Below are 19,210 nucleotides of genomic sequence, written 5' to 3'. Positions count from 1 at the left end.
TGTGGGAGGAATTGTAGAGCGTAAAGTGTGATTTGGGAGTATGATTTGGAGTGTGGCAGGGGCTGCAGAGTGCAAATTGCGACTTCACAGTGTGTAATAGCACATGGGCATTTGTATGACAGAGTGAGAGGTCCAGGAATGCAAGTTGTAATGGGGAGTTGGTGAGATGTGCGATGTGTGTTGGTGAGAGAGATGTGTGGGTGTTTGGGGTATTGGAAAACCTAGAACGGAAATATTATCAGCATTACAAGTGATAATGATCAAAGTAACACTAATAGGCATGCACATTAAACCAGAAATTTAGCCAAAACAAAAACTGTTCTGCCAAAAAAAAAGATACATTACAATGACACCCTGGCTCTCTTGTAGTCTTGACCCTTTCCTGCAACGTGGCAATCTTACACCCTCCAGTTAATACAAAATGTCCCACAAAAATGCTGCAATAAATAAAGCTTTGTACCGCAAAATTTGCCATTTCATGCTGCAATATCCTGGAGGGTATGATTTGTATAATAGTCTTGTGTGATAACACTACCTGCTAGTTTTATTTTTCAGTGTGTTCTAAAAGGTCCAGGTTTAAAATGCAGCAAGCGATTCGAAGATGCATAGAGTGCCAAAAGCGCAGAACCATTGGTCCTTTAGTGGCGTGTATTGTGTCGAGTGTGATCGATCCGGCGTGAAGGAGTCTCAAGGAATTGAAACAGGATTTCGTCTGCTTTTGGGCTTCTGACGGGCCCTGAAGACCCTCGCGTATGGAAACAAGTCACAATCACCATACACTAACTGATATGCCAGAAACGAGGTTCAATTCCCAAAATCTAGAGTTTATTGCAAAGCAAATAGTCTCAGTCGGCCGACTGGATCTCACATCTCGCAACGTGTGTCACCCAGACCTCGTGAGACGCAAGAGAGCGAGCATTCTACAACAGTGACATATATACAAAAAGACCATCATATTATCAGCTTGTGACACATCAAAACCACCCATAATGAATCTTCCCGAGCAAGGGTTCGGTGATTGACAATGACGAGTATGACACCTTCTAAGACATTTATTTAGCAACAGTTGCAATCTGTGAAGGCGCAGACACTATTCTTTGTTACAGAGAACATAATGCGCTTGTTCAGTGAGCGAACTGTGTTCAAAGGAGAGACACATTCCAAAGCATGCTATCTTCTAGTTTCTCTTCGTGAGCTAGAGGGCAGCTCGATCTAAAGGCAAGGGGGGCCGTGAAAGAGTATAATTCATGCCTCTGTCTATTTCTAGTTTCTGCAGTTTCAGCGAGACCAGCTGGCACCTGGCTTGGTGATTAAATGCCTCTCTGCTCGCCTTCAAGGACTCATGAGGGAGGAAAACAATGTATTTCTGTCTGAGCTGATCTCTCATATGTAACTTGTGGCCTTGCTCTGTGCTGGAGCAGAACGAAATTAAATTCATGTTTGCAAAGCGTTTGAACAGTAAAGCAAGAGGAAGCAAAATGGCAGATTCTGTTGGTACAAAATGGACGCTCTATGGTTATGCACACGATTCTGTACTGGTGATGCTGGACAAATGATGCGGTTGGTTTTCGGCCAACATAATATACCGTCTATGCTATGGTAATGTATTTTCTAGACTAACACTGCTAGGGCGCCGAATCAAGGAACCCCAGGACAAAGCAAGCCCATCTGTTCTGCACTCTCACTCCAGGGATCATATCAGGCACATACAGGAGATCCTTCACCTCCAGTGGACAGAATCCTGGTTCAAGTACAGCCATCAATAAGGCCTTTGTCTACAGCAATTCACCCTCAATGTTCCATGGCAATGATTATGGGGAAGAGCTCTCCTCTGTATTGGATACCTTCTGTGCCCACCTCTATGGCAGTGGACTTTGGAGAAGACTGCACTACCAACAGAAGTCCAGTTATTCAGTCATGTATTTGTGCAAAGAGGAATCAATGAAGGAGAGGCTGTCATGACACAGGCAAAATGTCACCAAGGATGTGTCTAATGGTCTTCAAACTGGGGTGCCGACTCCCCCATAATGGGGGTGGAAGGATATCCAGGATGGGCTAGACTCTTCAAAGAAATCTTAACTCTCTGGGGTTGGTGGGCAGAAACAATACTTTTCCTCAAGGGGGTACTCGGTATGAAGAGGTTTGAATACCACTGTTCAAAAGCAAGCCAGCCGTAAGGTAACCAATCCAGGCTGTTGCACCAAGTGCTCTTAGACCTCTGACAAGACAGACATGGTGCCTTGCCTGCAGAAAGAGGTGGAGAGACCCAAAAAAAGCCACGATGATGGAACCCTTCTCACAGCCTACCTCTCTCCTTCCTGGCTACTTTAACTCCACCCCTTTTTCTTGCCTGCCAGTTCAAAGGGACTTCAGTGGTCAGAACCCTGGTGTGCAAGTGGCTTTATTATGTCAACGCTGCTTTTAAGCACCGGTTCCGAGGAGACCTTGGGGATAAAGAGGCAGTATGCTGCCCATTGTTCCACACTGGCAGATGCGTGTGGAGACAGTCAGACCAGACACCAATACAAATCAGTCATTTCATAGTGGCCCTGCGAACAGAACTGAGACTATGATGATGTCAAATTGCTGTGGCGGTATACTTTCATGCTCTTTGTCGACACCATGTCACAAGCTGGCATGGCTTATATTTAAAGAATGATGGGCCACCGGACTGACTAAAGAATATAAGATTGCAAAGATTGAAAAGCCACCTCTGTCTGCAGGAACTTTGTGTTCACTCAGCTGTCGAGAATGCATACGTGACCTCTGAACTTGGCCATTTCAGCAAAGGAACATGCGTGAACAATAAATTGTGCATGGAGCATTGACGAAAGGGGTGGTTCGATTTGCAGACCTCTTTTTCAAAAACCAAATTTCCCACATAAGTATGTGCAATACAAATTAGAAATGCTTGGGCTACTTGACCCTCAGCAGATAGCATTTCTTTCACAATAACCCCGAAGACTGATCTGCCCTTGTTAGCATGGGAATTCGGATTCCGTAGATGAAAGTGAGTGACAAGTACGCCTTTTATAGGAGTATAGTGGCAGACATTATGAACAAGCCCCACATTTCATTATCTCTGTGTCATTAATAGGTGTTATAGTTACTTAGAGATCTCACTCAAAATATCTGCAGCAGGCCTACAGCCGAGTTTATCTTGAAATAATTGTTTTTAATGTTAACATATCATCTTAAATTTATCTGCAAACTCAAACTGAAAAAAGATCTAAGGGAATAACTCTAGGGGCAGGACCTCAAAAAAAGATGTTTTTCCTTGCGCCGCCAGCAAATTGCATATGGGTAAGCCACTTAATGATTGAGCGGCTGCGATATTACAGCAGACATGGTTAGGGTGCAATATGTTTTGGAACGTGAATATATTTGTTCATTTCAGAATTAGTTGTGTGAAGTTCTCATTAAGATAACAATTAATCAGACCAAATCATTACACATGTGGGAGATGAACATGATAAAGGTATTTGGGATTCTTTAAGATATCAGTGAACTAACATCAAGGAGGTTTAATTGTACAGAATAGTAAAATGGTACTGTTTGTCTTGCTTTTCTTTACGTAGATAAATCTGAAAGAGTTCTAATTAAATGTTACAGTGATTGTGGCAATGCCATTTTTGAAGCTTTGCATGCAGCTTGCTTTCGCGTGTGGGTATGTACATTAGGGATACCCGACTACTTGAATATACTAATTCAGTCGTTTTTGTTGATTGTATATTGAAGAGAATTTATGGGGGTATCCACAACAACTTCCCACCTTTAAACACACCAGGGGTGTCTTATTGCAACATGCCAAATGAAACTATGTCATGAAATGTATTTCGACAGAGTAGTAGAGATTCTTACATATTTTAATTAATGTATACACATAAATACCAAAAAATGTTTGTTAAAAAGAACATCACATAAAATAACATTACATAAAAAACATTGTGAAGTCAACCAAATATGACTAACATCAATAAACCCCTAATAGGGTTGAAGAAAGTCTCCTTATCACAAGAATAGTGGTGTTAGTAGGGATATGAGGAAAACATTTCAAACATTTCGTGTATCCTCATTTTATTGTGTGGTTGTCCTTGACTATGTCGACACTCAACAATGTGTTGCTGGGTCCTAGTCACAACAACGTTTGACAATCTGTGGCCAATTTAATATGCTTTTAGACGTCTACTGGACCCGTCTTCAGGACATTGTGTGGTAGCATAAGACATTTAAAGTTGGCCCACGGGTTGGGACACTACACATAAGCCAATCTAAAAACCAAAACGAAAAAGCCGCATTGGTAACAATGTAAAAACTTTTTATGTGTTGTATCTCTATCTTTTGGTAAATGCAACTCACGACACTCGCCTTCTAATTTCTTTAGAGGCGTGTAAGGCTTCATCTGTATTCAAGTTGCAGATGTTGCTTATTCAGCAGGTGTTTGTCTTCAACAGCACGTAGCTATGAAATCAAACATAGGCACTCGTGTGTTTCTTAAAATGTCATCTCTCATATTACTACCTAGGTTTATGTGACACTTATCACATGGGCATGCAAATACATTGCACAAAAGAATGATGAACATATATATATACTGTGTCTATATATCACACCTCCATTTGGATTATTCTCTCATTAGTATAGAACAATAATCCAAGTTAACAACAAAAAAATGCTTTATTCAATTCACTAGACTTCAGTGTATATTAAGTGCACAAAATGAAGGTGAAGATATATATGCTGTATTCATAAACCACACCTTCAAGGATACACCAGTACCTGTGCGTGGAGTAATCGCACTAGTCTCTTTGCGATTTTAGCATGAGGATTAAACGGTGGGTCCCGAATTCTGTCGTAGTGCCCACAGGATGTCACTCGTTCTATAAAGAAAACAAAGTCAGTATTAAATTTATTCTGTATCTAAAAGAGTGACTCGCTCTTAATAGAGACTGTTGGGGCTGCACGGTACTTACTTTGCGTCTGTGCTCAACGAGTGTTCTATGTTCGAACACTGGGACTGCGTCGGCTTCTTTCAAATTATATTCAAATACTGGACCAGTTTTAAATTGGCAGAAACGCCCCCTGATTTGCTCAAGGAGGTGAAAAAGGCCATCTGAATGGGCGCGCATATAAAATGTACACTTTCAGGTGTCCCTTGTGGATTGGGCTGCTCTTTTTTGGGCATAAGTGATGAGATGTGTTAGCGCATTTCATTTCTTGTGTAAGTTTTCAGAACCTGGCACCCTGAGTATTATTTTTTTTTTTATGTTAGTTTTTGCATGCGTTATTGCACGGCCGTTTTCGCTGCACTTTGCATGATCGCAAAATCGCAATAAGCTGGAGGGTCTGCTTAAGGCAAATCAGTGGAGCTGGCAGACTTTAATATGTATAGTTTAATCCCTGTACATCGTCGTATTGCCATGTATTTGTTTTGCAGATTTACATTCTCTTTTGCATCATTTTCCCCTTTCAGAGTGAATCAAACTTGTTTTTACCCAACATGTTTCTAGATATATTACTATATAATGTCAGGCTGATTTACAATTTTGTTGGAGCTTTGCAAGTCTGCTTTATTGAACACACCACATTTAGCTTTTATAAATAAAAAAAAAGAATTAGCATTGTGCATTAAAACTAAGGTTGCACAGAGACATGGCTCACACAGGTTTAACATACTAATTTATTTCAATGTATATATTAACATTGACCATTTATATAGTAGTACATGCTTCAGGCTGAAGTGTCTTATGTCATCCATGGCTTTTTTCTCCCCATCTGAATTATCACGCATCCTTTAAAGCACAAACCCATCTTGCACACGTATTGACCAATTTGCTCAAGAGTTCAAAGGATTGGTCTCTGTATTGTGATATAATACAAGTCATTTATAATGTGCCTGTAAACAAGTGTTTCTAGGCACGACAAGACAGGGCAAGGCAGGGAAGACAGGAGGACAAAACAACAATCTCACTAGGCCTTGTGTTATTCAGATTGCGCAATTGCAGGGAAGAAGTGCTATGGGGCGCTGCGGAAGAGTGTAAAGGAATGTGTAAGTGGTGCCAGGGAGGTGGCTCATACGTGCAGGGAGTCGGGGGACTGTAGGGCTGCAGATAGAGTCCCCAAGTGGTTGGAAGGCCCGGAGGCAGTGCAAGGGCAACTGGTCGTGCAGGAGCCTGGTCCAGTAAGTTCAGTGGGGTGCCAGGTAAGTTTGCCCAGCAGACGGGAGCAACAGCAAGGGAGAGGTAGAGAGAAAAATGGAAGCGAAAAGGAAGGTCCTGAGTTGCTTCCGGAACCTTAGGTGGTCCTGCTAAAGTTTGAGAGAGGCAGGGAAGCTGTTCCAGAGGGAGGCCCTAGCCAAGGACAGATCTACATACCCCCCACTCTCTGCCTGGATAAACATCTGACCCCAAGAGTTAGAGGCGGATGAGCAGAGTGCTCGAGAAGGAAGATGCTTAGGAAAAGAAAGTTGGATGTAATGTGGTCCTCTGGCCCCAGAAAGCCCTGTGGACGATAAGATGCAGAGGGTCTTGAACTTGATCCTTGCAGCCAGTAGAGAGATTTCAGGGCTGGAGAGATACGATCCCCGGGCTTGAGGCCAAAGACATTTCTTGCAGTCCTGTACTGGATTCGTTGTAAAGGCGAAGAGTAGAGATAGACAGATTTAGAGAGGCTGTTGCAACAGTCCATCTTAAAGAGAACCAGGGCCCTGAAGACAGTGAGCTCCGGGGGGAGAAGTGAGAAAAAGAAGAATACTGCTGAGGAGGTGCAGCGGATAGTGTGACATCAGAGATGTGACGAGAGAAGGAGAGGGTGGAGTCGAAGATGACACCAAGGTTCTTAAGCCTCACAGAAAGGTGGAGGTAGAGGGCCCAGGGTGGGGTGCCAGAGTGAGAGAGTGAAGGCGGGAGCAGGTGTCCCAATTTGGCGGGGGGGGGATCTCAGTCTTATTGGCATTAAGGCAGAAATAGTTGAAGCACACCATTCCTGAATTGCCAGTCAGGCATAAAAGAAGGAGCAGAAGAAGCTGAGGGGAGCCTGAGGAGAGCTGAGCCTCATCCACATAGCACTGAAACTTATAAACAGACGGTAGAGATGCGGTGGGCCAGAGGTGCCAGGTAGTGGATAAAGAGCCAGGGAGAGAGGTTAGACCCCTGGGGAAAACCAGATTTAGAGAGCTAGAAGAGAGGAAAGACCCAAGTTGAACCTGGGAGTGTCGATCTGAGAGAAAGGAGGTCAAGCAGACTAGGGCCTGACCTAAGATACCCAGATTGTCAGAGATGATTGAGCAGGATGGTGTGATTGACCGTGTCGAAAGCAGAGGATAGATCAAGGAGAATGAGGACAGAAAGATGGTTTGAGAGCAAGTCTTCACAGGTGTTCAGCAGAGCAGTTTCCATGCGTATGGTTGCTCTGGGGCAAGACTGATGGTCACAGAGACAACCAACAGATTCTGTATTTAGATTAAGCTGGCACATGCCAGCTTTTACAGGAGTTTGCCCAGGAAAGGAGTGAAGGAGATCGGACGGTAGTTTGCCAGAGAGGAACGATCGTCAGAGGGCTTATTAAGGAGGGGGTGCACAAGAGAGTGCTTAAGGGGGGAGGGTAAGGTTCCAGTGGCAAATGAGTGATGCAGAAATCCGCCATGGCTGGAGCAAGGGTGCATTTGTGGTCCTTAATGGTTGTGGGGCAGCAGGGGAGCACCTGCTTTGATTATACTTTCATAGAACATATGTGCCTGGAAAAATTGCTGGGAGGGAGAAGGAGGAGATACAGCCAGAGAGGGGCCTGGAGTGGGAGAGGAAGAGGAGAGGGTGGAGAGGATGCCCTGAGTTTTAGTTGTGAAATGAGATGACAGAGCTGTGCAAAGGGCTGGGAGGGAACAGAAGAGGTGGAGGCTGAAGTAGGATTGGCCAGCTCCTTGCCGATTTTGAAAAGTTCGGCCGAGTTGTTAAGAGGCCACAGATATGCGGGCTTGGATGTAGGCTCTAAAAGACAGAGATTATTTATTCCCTTTGGGCAGGTTGCAGACCAGTTTGTCAGAGGATGAGCCTGATGCCCTACACTTCCTCTCAGCCACCCTATACTTGCGCTTAAGGGTGGCGAGGTAGCAATCGTACCAAGAGTTGCACTTGGATGCAGGCTTCAAACAGATGCTCATGACAGGGGCAAGGACATCCAGATTATTAGAGATGACGGTTGGAAAGGGCTGTGTCAGAGTGTAAGTCAGCCAAAGGTGTAGGAGGAGGAGAGAAAGTAGTGGCGAAAGCCTCCACTGACACGCTTCATGGCCCAGATGACAGAGAAGTTGGGTGGCAGTGCTGGGCTCGGCTTAATTTGAGGGCAGAGAGCGACAGGTGAGAGAAGAAAGTGGTCAGTCCAAGAGAGAGCAGTGGCGATAGGGTTGGAAAGGGGGTGGGTCTGATGAGATCAGAACATCCAGGGTGCAAAATCCTAGCTATCTGCAAAGGCACAATTACTAACTTGCACGACAACATTGGCGGAATGATTTTAACATGTCCTGTGGGCGAATCAATGTTTGAAAGTTGATCTGAAGAACTATTAAAGGAAAATTTGCTGAGGGAGCAGAGAAAGGACCACAATATGCCATTAGGGTGTTCTGTACGGGAGATTGAGCCTGCAAGGGCAAAGGGGGACACCATGTCTCCTGTGTGGACACCACCTCTTTCCCCCAGAGATTGTTACCTCCTATGTAACCCTCCCTCATATAGGCACCCCCAGGATCAGGAATCGGCTTATGTCCCATGGCCAGGTGGAAGGAGGTCACCCGTGGGAAAATTCTTCACAATATGCATATGTTGGGCAGCCCTGTACCTAAAACTTACATAATTTCCCTGAGCCAAGCAAGAAAAGTCAAGATATTTGGCACCAAATCTGGCACGCTCAGTTCAATTTAAATCTATGGAGATAAGTAAAAATGAGGAACTAGCATTTCCTATAATAAAATCAATTTGGTTCATATGTCTTTATTTTTCCTTTATAGTAATAAATTGAGTAACGTGTAGCACATTCCCCATTTCATGATAGACGGTGCTTGGCTAAAGTTAAACACACCTGAAACTCAGGGGGGTGCTTTGTGAGTGAGGAACAATAAAAAGATATGCAAGCCAAATTGAAAGAGATATAACTAAATACCCCTGAATTTCATAGAGCGATTGCGAGTAAGGAATAAAAAAAAAGAGCCAAATGTATTTTCCTATAAGAAATGAGAGTTGCTCATGCAGACAAATCTCCATAGAATTGCGTTGAATTGAGAGTGCCATATTTGGTGCCGAATAGCTTGAGAATTCTTGCTTGGCTCAGGAAAAATTCCCAAGTTTTAAGCTAAGAGCTTAGTAACATATGCTGATCAGCATCAATATATGCAATGGTGGACAAAATATTTAATGGCAAATCCCACCCAGCCTGGACGGGCCCAAGGACAAAGGGTGGCTATTTTAGCCATCCACCCATAAACATTTGCCTCTCAGCCCCATACAACACTAATCGTGAACACATGGAAAATAGCCCATTATAATGTTGTCGGCAAAGTATTGTGGGATACATTGACCCACTCATCAGAATTCCCATCCATAACCAAGCTGCACTTCAGCAGTTAACAGCAAAATGGCTGTGCTGGCTCCTTTGAGCACCACTGCCTCGCATCAAAACTGCGTTTTGCAGCTACAAAAGAATGGCTGCACGGTTTTGCCAAGCACCATTGGGCAAGTTGGAACAGGAACACCCCGAGAAAGGCTGCTAGGGTGTGTACTTGTTTGTACTAAAGAAGCGAAGTGAGAAGCTGCGCCGCTTTGCTGCTAGCCCAAAGTTTCCCATTGAAAAAGGGAAATATTTGACATTTAAAATGATGCTGCTTTGATGCCATTTTCATCTGTTCTACATTACTCTGCTTTATCAGCGAGGCCCTGCTATGCCCATCCATATTCAGATTGTGCCCCAGCAGGAGAGAGCATTATTCCTGCATGGCAGGCTGTGTCAGACCAAGTCTGGGAAATCAACAGAAACTTTACTTTCAGCTGCACGGAAAAACACTTGACTTTTGGGCTACAAAATGTCAAAAATCACTGCTTCAAAAGAAACACTAGCTCTAAGGGCATGTGTCAATTTCAGTGGACCAGTGTCTTAACCAGACTGCTCTATAAGTGAAACTGACTAGGGCAAAATGTTGGAAGTCAGAAGGAAGAGAAAACCTTTTGAAGTGGTCAGCTCAGCGGACTTCACCATGGGTTAAAATGCACTTTAGCAGATAAGGAAAAATGCCCGTTTTAAAAGTGTAATGTTGAAAGAGGGCCCTGTCTTGACCTAGCAATGTAAAGGGGGTTTTGCTAGCAATGTAAAGGGGGTTTTGCTGGGAAACATATATGGGATGTTTTATTTCAATAGGCTTGCTTCTGATTCAGAACAAAATAAAATAAAGATTTAAATGCATTTGGCTGGAATGGTAGCTTCAGAACAGGTTTTTCTGCTGGCTAAACTGAGGCCTTCCCCCAACAGGAACCAAAAGGGAGTTCTGGGACATATGCATGTTAATTGCTACCTTTGGAAACTGTGAATGACCAAGAGATAGAAATATCACATGCTCGTCAGACTTTAGTCTGTGCTCCAGGCTGAGACAATAGATTCTGCGACACCTACGTGTGAAGTGGGGAAGTGGCAATACACATTCAATTAAACTGGGGAACCCACATGGCCATCCTGGGCTAAACTGACAGTTGTTGGTAGCCTGGAAAAACATGACCATAGTTGGAGGACAAAGGCAGCCCCGTCTGTCTCAAAATACTATTTGATGAATAAACTTTTAAGACTGTTAATTCTGTAACCGGCCAGCACAAAAATGTAAAAGTTGTACAGTAGTGTCATTTTTGGGGCTTTTAAACAAGACGTGTTAGCGTTTACTGGAATATTGTGGACAGAAATGGCAGAGAAATGGATATTCTGAGGAAAGTGTATATTAATTATTCACATGCATTCTGACAATATATACACATGTATAAAGTTATAGAATGTTAAGTAAAGTCATTTCATTGAAAACCGCAAAAAAGGATTGGATGGACGAAAACAAAGTCCTACAAACGTGAGAATTGGACTGAAATGCTCTGCGTGAAATATGTACTATGCCTATGTAATTTGTTAAAGTGCCACAACTGCACAAATGTGTAATTTATGTTAAGATTGATTTTTGGCAAAAAGGACTGTGGGATGGCTTTTCACCTCATAAAGTACAACCTCATAAACCGAGTCTCCTCCTTGGGGAGGCGATTAACTTAGGCTGGCCTATCTGGTTTTTGGGGGTAGGTCTAGCTTAGTTCTGCCCAACAATATACCCGGTTGTCACCCGCTTTATAGAAGGGGTGGGAGCTCACAGGGACAGACTCTCTCCTGAATTTCCAGCGCCTGTGTATCCTGACATTCCAGATCCACCTTTGCAGGATTCCAGATTATACAGCAAGGCCAAAGCATAGCTGATCCTATCCCAGCAAGGCCATTGATCCAGAAATTCCACTAAAATCCCAATAACAAAAGGGGAAAGCGGTGGTACCCTTTTGGGAAGCATCCTGTGATCAGACTGGCTTTTTGCCCACTACCTGCATGCCTGCTGCATCCTTGCCAGCAAACGACCAGACATACCCAGCTGCTTGCTGTTAGGATTGTCTGCAGCTATCCTGTGAGCAGAGCTTTTGAGCCCAGAACAGGTTGATTGTCCAAATCCCAAAACTCAGGTGCTGATTATATTTCCCCATCCCACAGCAACACAGTCTACCAATCTTGATACCTTGCCTTGGTCCTACTTTCTAAGTAAACCTATTCATGCCTGGATCACTTTAAGACTGTTAGAATTCTCTGTGCATGCTGTCCTTGATTTCCAAGCGTTAGTGCCACTTCTCTCTTCATTTCTGTCTTGCATAGATCATGAGTCCTAAGCAATATTTTGATTAAATAAATGTACTTTCCCTAAAGAAAAGAGGTACACTGCGTGAAGGGTTACAACTGCAGCGTAACTTTTATATTTACGGGTGGCGTTCCTCTTTTCTAGCCATTAAATCTCATGTAAGTAAAACTTTTTTCTTTCAAAACCGATTTTCTTTTTTTAACTGCTTTACTTTCCCAAAACCAAACCTCCTTTCACATTCAAAATCTCATCCAATTCTTCAGCTATAGTTACCCTATATTGTCCCTGTGATGTGCATAAATCACCCAGCCTAAAAACCGCATTCCGATTCTGTGTTTCACCCGTTTAAAAAAATTTAAAAAAGTTTGACATTTAAAGCTGAAAAAGAGAAAAATATCTACTTTTTCATGTGTGATTTGACTGCACTGTGTTCTCAATTTCAATCTGCTTTGTGAACTTATGCCTTTTGTGATACAGTACCTTATAGTTGCTACTGATATAATATCCCTGATACTGTGATAAAACATATGTACATTATTTAACCACACATATAAATGTTAAAATCCGAGTGTCATTTTAGACCATTGCAAGTATCAGCTCAATTTGAATTTGTTGAAAATAAAGAAAAAGTATTCCAATTGAGCGCTGCATCCTAAGCTAAGGTCAAGAGTCCTGTTCCAGTGTGTGACACCCGGATAGAATCGTTCACAGTATAAAATGTGTACACCTTTTAAAATTACTGTACAGTGACAAGAAATTTCATAGGGTTCCTGTTCACACCCTCAAGTGGTCTTGTGGGACAGTGCCTCACCTCTAAAACTAGCTACCACAGTTCAAATACTGGCCAGGCTTAGCATGCGTGGACAATTTGGGAGCCGGATCAGAGAGAGCATTTTTTGCCACATCCCGGATGATCAGGTCCAATGCCAGAACTGGATATCTGTGATACAAAGTTTTTTGTCACTTCAAAATTGCATTTCTTGGGCTCCCAAAAGTGTGGCGATGTGGGGAAAAATCACAGTGGGAACATGTGTGGGTCAGGGACGTCATTTAGGGGTCGCCAGAGGTCTCCCTTGAGAGCTCTGACCTCAAAAAAAAAAAAAAAAAAAAAAAAAAAAAAATACATTTTGTAATGCTACCTCCTGGGCTGTGGCCAGCACCATGTGGCTCTTTACTTCTGGAGTGGCTGGCTTTCCTTTTCAGGCCTCTTAAAAAAAAAAAAAGAAGAAAAATAAGAACAGGAGTGCCACAAGTCTAACACTTTCAGCACTGACCCTAAATAAGAAAAAATAGGAATACCAAATAATGTGTCTTTCTGGAATTCTATACAATAATTGCTAGACTCATTAAGGGTATTTCAGGCACACTTCATGGGGTGAGTCACTGATTTAGTCTGTTCTTAAACGCCTCAACTCAGCCTTTCATCCTTCTGAGGTTGATAAATGAGTACTAACACAGGTTGTGTGACATTGGGTGTATATTTTTTCTATATAAAGCGCTTCAGCGTAAATGCTACATAATAACACATCATTATCATTTGGTCATGGATGTCTACTTGCATTCACAGTAATTTGGTAATATGGGCCTATACTATAGCTCTCAACTCACCTGCTTTTGGCGGGTGTCACCCGCCTTGCAAAGGGCTGACTCACCCGCCAAGCCTCCTGCACGACTATTCATTCCAATGGGCATCTCACCCACCAAAAACAAAATGGGGTGATTTCACCCGCCTTTGCGAGACAAATGGTTGAGAGCTATGGCCTATACACACAGATCTTAATGATACGATGAGTGCGGTGGGCGGATGCGCATGGAGAGCTGATGAGTTCGGGGAGCGGGTGAATGAATGCGTAGAGCAGTTGAAGGTATGGTGCATACGTGGGGATAAAGCGGACAAATGCCTAGAGACGAAGAGTTACATAGACCGGATGAGTGCGCAGAATGGATAATCATGTAGAACGGATAATCATGTACAACGGATGAGTGCGGAATGTATGCAGAGCTGATGAGTGCGTAGAACGGGTGAGTATGGGGAACTGATTGATGAGCGAAGCAGGATGGATGAGCTGACCAGAAGAACATATAGAATGGAGAGCTGCATAGAACAGACTAGTGTGTAGGGCCGACGAGCTGACCAGAAGAACGTATAGAATGGAGAGCTGCATAGAACAGACTAGTGTGTAGGGCCGACAAGTACATAGAGCAGTCGAGTGCATATGAGCGAAAGAGCGCATATGAAAAAAAGAGGCGCGTAGAAAGGGATGAATGCGTAGAAGGGGGCGAGTGCGCAAAACAGATGAATGCATAGTACATGCGTGGGGCAGACTAGAGCGCGAGGGGAGGACTGGAGCGCATGAGTGCGTCGAGTGAACCGGAGTGTTTGGAGCAGATTGTGATGCATGGAGTGGATAGGAGTGCATGGGACGGACTGGAGCACATTGAATCGCGTAACGTAAATAGTATGGTTTAGAATGCAGAGAACCCCTTGAAAGAGCATACAACCCATCATATCACACCACCACGCTTACTCTCCCCTCTACACCATCACTCAACTAGAACACAGAGATACTATGACACCATTCGGTATAACTGTTCTCATACCAACATCCGCCGCATACTACACATCACTCTAAGTAAAACACTGCTGGTTACACACCCCCCAGCCAGGCGTTCTCCTCGGGCCTAACGCAGCCACAACTCGGTCTGGATAAAGTCTGCCAGGCCGAACACATACTCCTGATCTCTCAACCACCACACCTACCGCTAAGAAGCAGCTATTACACGAATACCGCACCAGCTGCACACATACCCGGTGCTCACACGCACCTTGAATCCCTCTACTGACCTGAACTTCGGTTCCCAAGGGCGTTCAACCTACCAGCGCCTTCAGACCATACCAATGGTACATAAGGCGCTATATAAATGCAAAATAACAACAATACACAAGGCGATACATTCTTGTATGAAATGTATACATCACATTATAGTGATATCATAACCATATTTTTCATAGTGTACAATGCTATGTGATGCCACTTCCTGTTTTGTCAACGGGTGAAAGGTCGTGTTCCATCACTTCGGGGTGTGGTCAAATACTTCCTGTGATGTCATCAGGGGTCAAAGATTGTGTGATGTCACTTCCGCTACCCCTCGCATTTTGGTGAAATGACGTCCCTGGTGTGGGTCAAGTTGAATTTTTAAGTTGAGCAAATAAAATAAAGAAAATCCCAAAAACTAAAATGCACATTTGACACAATTCGGTAAAATTTAAATCTTTTTTACTACGATACTGCGCGAATAAAAAGCTACATTTCATCGTGTGAATAAAAGTTGGCCGTACAATAAGCCAACTTCAGCACCTGAGTGTAGCAATGCAGGACAGCTGCCGCTGGGCACGACGAAAGGTCAAAGGAACGCAACGTCGTACAGTACTCAGTTATGTTCTATGACTTTGAGAACGTGAACTGCAATAAAGTGTTATCGCACTGCCAGCAGCGCTATCCAGATGGGAAAGTAAAGCATACCATCACAGAAATACACCGACGCCCTAGATGTCCACATTTGAAAACATCAAGTAAGTTTGAGCCAGCGGAAGATTAACAACCGGGTCGGCCCATTGACTTGATTTGGAGAGAGGGCTATTTTATGAAGAAAAAAAGTAAGACAACAGCAACAGACCGGTGCAAAACATTTTGATTACGCAAGCAGAGGCGATGGACTCAAAGGTCCCAGTTCAACTAGAACTCATTAGGGGGGGGGGCGAGTATTATTCCAGTCCGGACCTGTCAACTGACATAAACAAGAGTGATTAAAATAAGAACACACCGGTATAAGCAGCAGCCTTCTGAAATTCACGTTGTAATGTACGCACGTCCTCCAGTTCGTAACTTGCAGCTCGTAGAGCTGAGCACATTTGATGCCCTGCTTATCGAATCAGGTGGTTAACGGCAACAAACACGGTTGTAGGGAGACATGTTGAAGAGCACTGGCAGTTAAACTAGACCGCGCTGCGCGAGCGCCCTGGGAAAGCCTCGCGATAACGTTTAGGGCGGCCATCTTGGGAGTGTACCCACCGCTGGACTAAAAAGCGATAGAGGAAGAGAACCAGTAGACTCAGCGCAAATAATAAAAACGGCCGATCGCAAGTCCACGAATCGAAGCAGAAAACCCCGGCGGTGCTGAAAAAGCGGTGAGTGGACGCGTGTTGAGAGAAAGCAACGTGTGGCACTAAGTTTCTGCTGCCAAGGGGGGAAGATTTGGGAAAGCAACCTGATGTTGAGATGGGGATAGTGGAGTGATTTCCCTGGGGAACGGGGTAGGGAGCGAAGATGAACGTACAATGAGTTCTGAGACAGGTGTGCCAGGCACGGGCGGCAGTTCTCCCCGTGTTATCTTGGTAGGCGGAGAAGACCCCAGCGACTAGGATGAGAAGTTCTGTGACGGTTGGGTGATATGTTAGGGGACCCAGTAAACAGACCGTCTGATCGTTGGTGGAATTATCACAATTTGTCAATCGTCAAGACTATCCCCAAACCCTCGTTTACTGCGCATGTCCACATCGCTTGCGCGTGCTCATTAATGTGTAGGGGGCAGTATTTATGGCCCGAGTTCCACGCCCCTTTGCATATTGTTGCATGTTTTGTTGTTGACTGTTGCCGGTAGCACCATTGCGACACTCAAAATTTTGGATAAATGGTCCAGCTCCCAGGCTTGGGGTTATTTTGTCAGGCCACCCTTTGTGCCTCAAAGTAGAGAACACTGTTCGGTGTTTTCCTTACGTTCTCGTGTAGTTGTGTAGAGCAGTTAGAATGTATTTCATAACAATGACGTGAGCATCTTATTTAAAGAAAACTATTTTATGTTTGGGACGTCTTTTCAGGGCTGGTCCTAGGATTTGCGGACCCTGGGCGGCAACATATGTGTGGGCCCCCTAATTTGCATAACCAATGGCATCAGTGATATCATACAATTAATCTTTGGTACGCAAAGGTATCGTGCGAAGTCAAATTACGAACATATTTCCTTGCTTAAGGTTGTAGACCAATGCACTGTGACTTCCAGTATATGAATTGTCAATATTAACATTTACTTATGTGGCAGTATCAGGTGTAACGCATTTGTTGAAGTAGCAGACAGCTGAATAAGTTGGATAAGTGGCAAAGGCCAGATTTAAGAACTGTCTCTAATTCAGGAACTTGAGCGCATCTCTTCCCAGATGTAATTGATAGAAATACTGTTTGCAAAATGTCTTTTGAAACTTTGGTTTAAAAACCCTATCTGTAGAAAGCATTGCAAAAAGATGGTGATTGTGTTTTGCTAACTAAAACGAACTGCTGTTTTGTTTAACGATTGTTTTTGTTTTTATTGTGTGTATATTTGGGCACATTGTTCAAATTAGCAACATGCTTTTTTCTGACGCTACATACAAGGATTATTTTGACTGTCAAAAAAATCTCAAATAACTACGTTTTATCAAGTGCTGCTACAAACTGAGACGGTAGCCTCATTAATGTATCCCCCTGAGCCTTGATTGGAAGGGGGCGAGCAGGCCAAAATTGCTGGGTGTAGAAAGGCAACTGAGCAGGTTGGGAGACTGCTGAGATTTTATACGGTTAGACCTTCCTGTAAATCACGTCGTCTTTCCTATTCCGGTGTTTTGACATGGGGATGAGTACAGCTCCCGCGCTTCACTCGATGTGGTAACTTTTGCCCCGATAATGAAAATCAAAAGCTGGCACCCAAGAATATACACATAGTAAGTGAACATATCTTAAAGTGAAAGATACAAATTTAGTTCACTTGACTTTTTCTCTTAGAAGGAAGTGCGCTAGACAAAAGAGCATTGTCCTTTCGAATAAAGAAATCAACAACAGAAAACCTGAGCGAGGACATTATTCATTAAATACACTGGCCAAGTGTAAAAGGTGCTCACCTTTTTAACCCAGTATTATTTAATGAAATGTTCACTAGAAAACAAAATTGAATACACTTTGATGATCATGTTATGCGTCTTGTGTCTGCAATGGAAACATGATAACCTGGGTGAAATCCTGGTAGCCAAATGCTTGAGCAAGCTTGCCAACCTCAAATACACCTCAGTGGGTCACATCTGCCAGCTCCGAAAAAAGTTATGCTGTCCATATATATGTATATCCTTTACTTGTGCCCTGAAAAGCAACACCTGGACACAATCGGGGAACAATTACTGCACCAGTCTCCAGGACTGCAACCTCTCTAGCCACATCCTGGGCAAATATTCAGGACTCGCTTGCCCTCTCATCATTCCCCCTCCTCAACCTCAGGCCTGGCTTTCAACAATATAAAGATTACTTGAAAAGTGCACATACAATAGTAAAGTACCCACTCAAATATATATCATTACAGAAATATGTTCAGCAAAAACTGTACAATTGTGCCATTTTTCCCCTATGTTGACTCAAAGGCTACAAATACCAGAATGCAATTTTGCAAAAAGCAGCAAAAAAATGGCCTTTGGGTTTTGAAAATGTATTTTCAAGACCTATATTAAAATATAATGCGTGGTAAGGTTACCTGTTTGTATCTCAGTGTTTGCCAAATGCAGGGTTCATATATGATGCAATAAAAAAAAATCACATTCTACCAAAAATAAACTCTTTTTGGTGCGTTAAATATAATGTAGCTGTTTTGTTTGATATATTGCAATTGATCTGGAGGAGAACGTGGATGTAGGCAGCTAACTGCTGCTTTGTGCATGCTTTTAGAATAAAATTCCTATTTGCATGTCTTGACACAGACATTACATCTCCTCCAAAACAATGATCTCTTAAATGGGCCATCATTTGTAAATCACCCCCACTTTAATATGCTGCTTAAAGAAAGTGATAAGCAGTTATTAAAGGACCTGCAGCATCCGATGGGCCGCTGGGAATGGGCGCCGTGCTCTAGAGAGCCACAGGAGGCAGACACTAGTGCCCTGCACGGCCCCTCTAACATCGGGGACTGCCCATGCCTTGGACCCGCTCTGAGTCTTTTAGTAACTTTATATGTTAACCGACATTGGCTAAGATCATTTTGATAAGGCTGGCTGCGGCCAGTGCCAATGATGTAGAATAGGCTGGTCTTGACTTTTTTTTTTTTACCTCTCACCTTCCCTGTCCTGTATGTGTTACGTCATGGCTGGAACGTTAGTGTTTTACCGTGAAGGTTCTTTCAGTGTCAGTTGGTGGATGTTGCCTGTGAGAGAGGGTACCGCTCCGAAACGTTAAGAGGAAAGGAACTTTGATGACATGACGGCTCGTTGAGCGCAGAGCTCCCGCTGAG

At 43.5% G+C, this 19,210-nt stretch overlaps 2 protein-coding genes across 8 annotated transcripts in view; one reads left to right on the top strand and one right to left on the bottom strand.

Annotated features, from left to right (window-relative positions):
• The window catches only part of CEP44 (centrosomal protein 44), a 362,898-nt gene extending 346,501 nt beyond the window's left edge, over nt 1-16,397 (bottom strand). For 2 of the 5 annotated variants that reach the window (XM_069631423.1, XM_069631424.1), the window contains exons 1-2: nt 15,734-15,871; nt 4,780-4,880 (exon numbers count right to left, since the gene is read on the bottom strand). In XM_069631423.1, coding sequence (XP_069487524.1) covers nt 4,780-4,880; nt 15,734-15,821 — 189 coding nt within the window. In that variant the 5' untranslated portion in view covers nt 15,822-15,871. Of the gene's footprint in view, nt 1-4,779; nt 4,881-15,733; nt 15,913-16,246 lie in introns of those variants that run through there. The other 3 variants (XM_069631425.1, XM_069631427.1, XM_069631426.1) reach the window with 3 other exon arrangements.
• Nucleotides 15,966-19,210, top strand: part of FBXO8 (F-box protein 8) — an 862,565-nt gene continuing 859,320 nt past the window's right edge. Inside the window, exon 1 of one of the 3 annotated variants that reach the window (XM_069631429.1) lies at nt 15,966-16,097. The gene's annotated coding sequence lies outside the window, so the exon portion shown is untranslated. The remainder of the gene's footprint in view (nt 16,098-19,210) is intronic. The other 2 variants (XM_069631430.1, XM_069631431.1) reach the window with 2 other exon arrangements.

The sequence above is a fragment of the Ambystoma mexicanum genome, chromosome 6q (genome assembly GCF_040938575.1).
Source record: "Ambystoma mexicanum isolate Mex_15411 chromosome 6q, UKY_AmexF1_1, whole genome shotgun sequence".
NCBI lineage: Eukaryota > Metazoa > Chordata > Amphibia > Caudata > Ambystomatidae > Ambystoma > Ambystoma mexicanum.
Note: the sequence above shows the minus strand (reverse complement) of the source record. Positions and strands in the feature narration are given on the sequence as shown.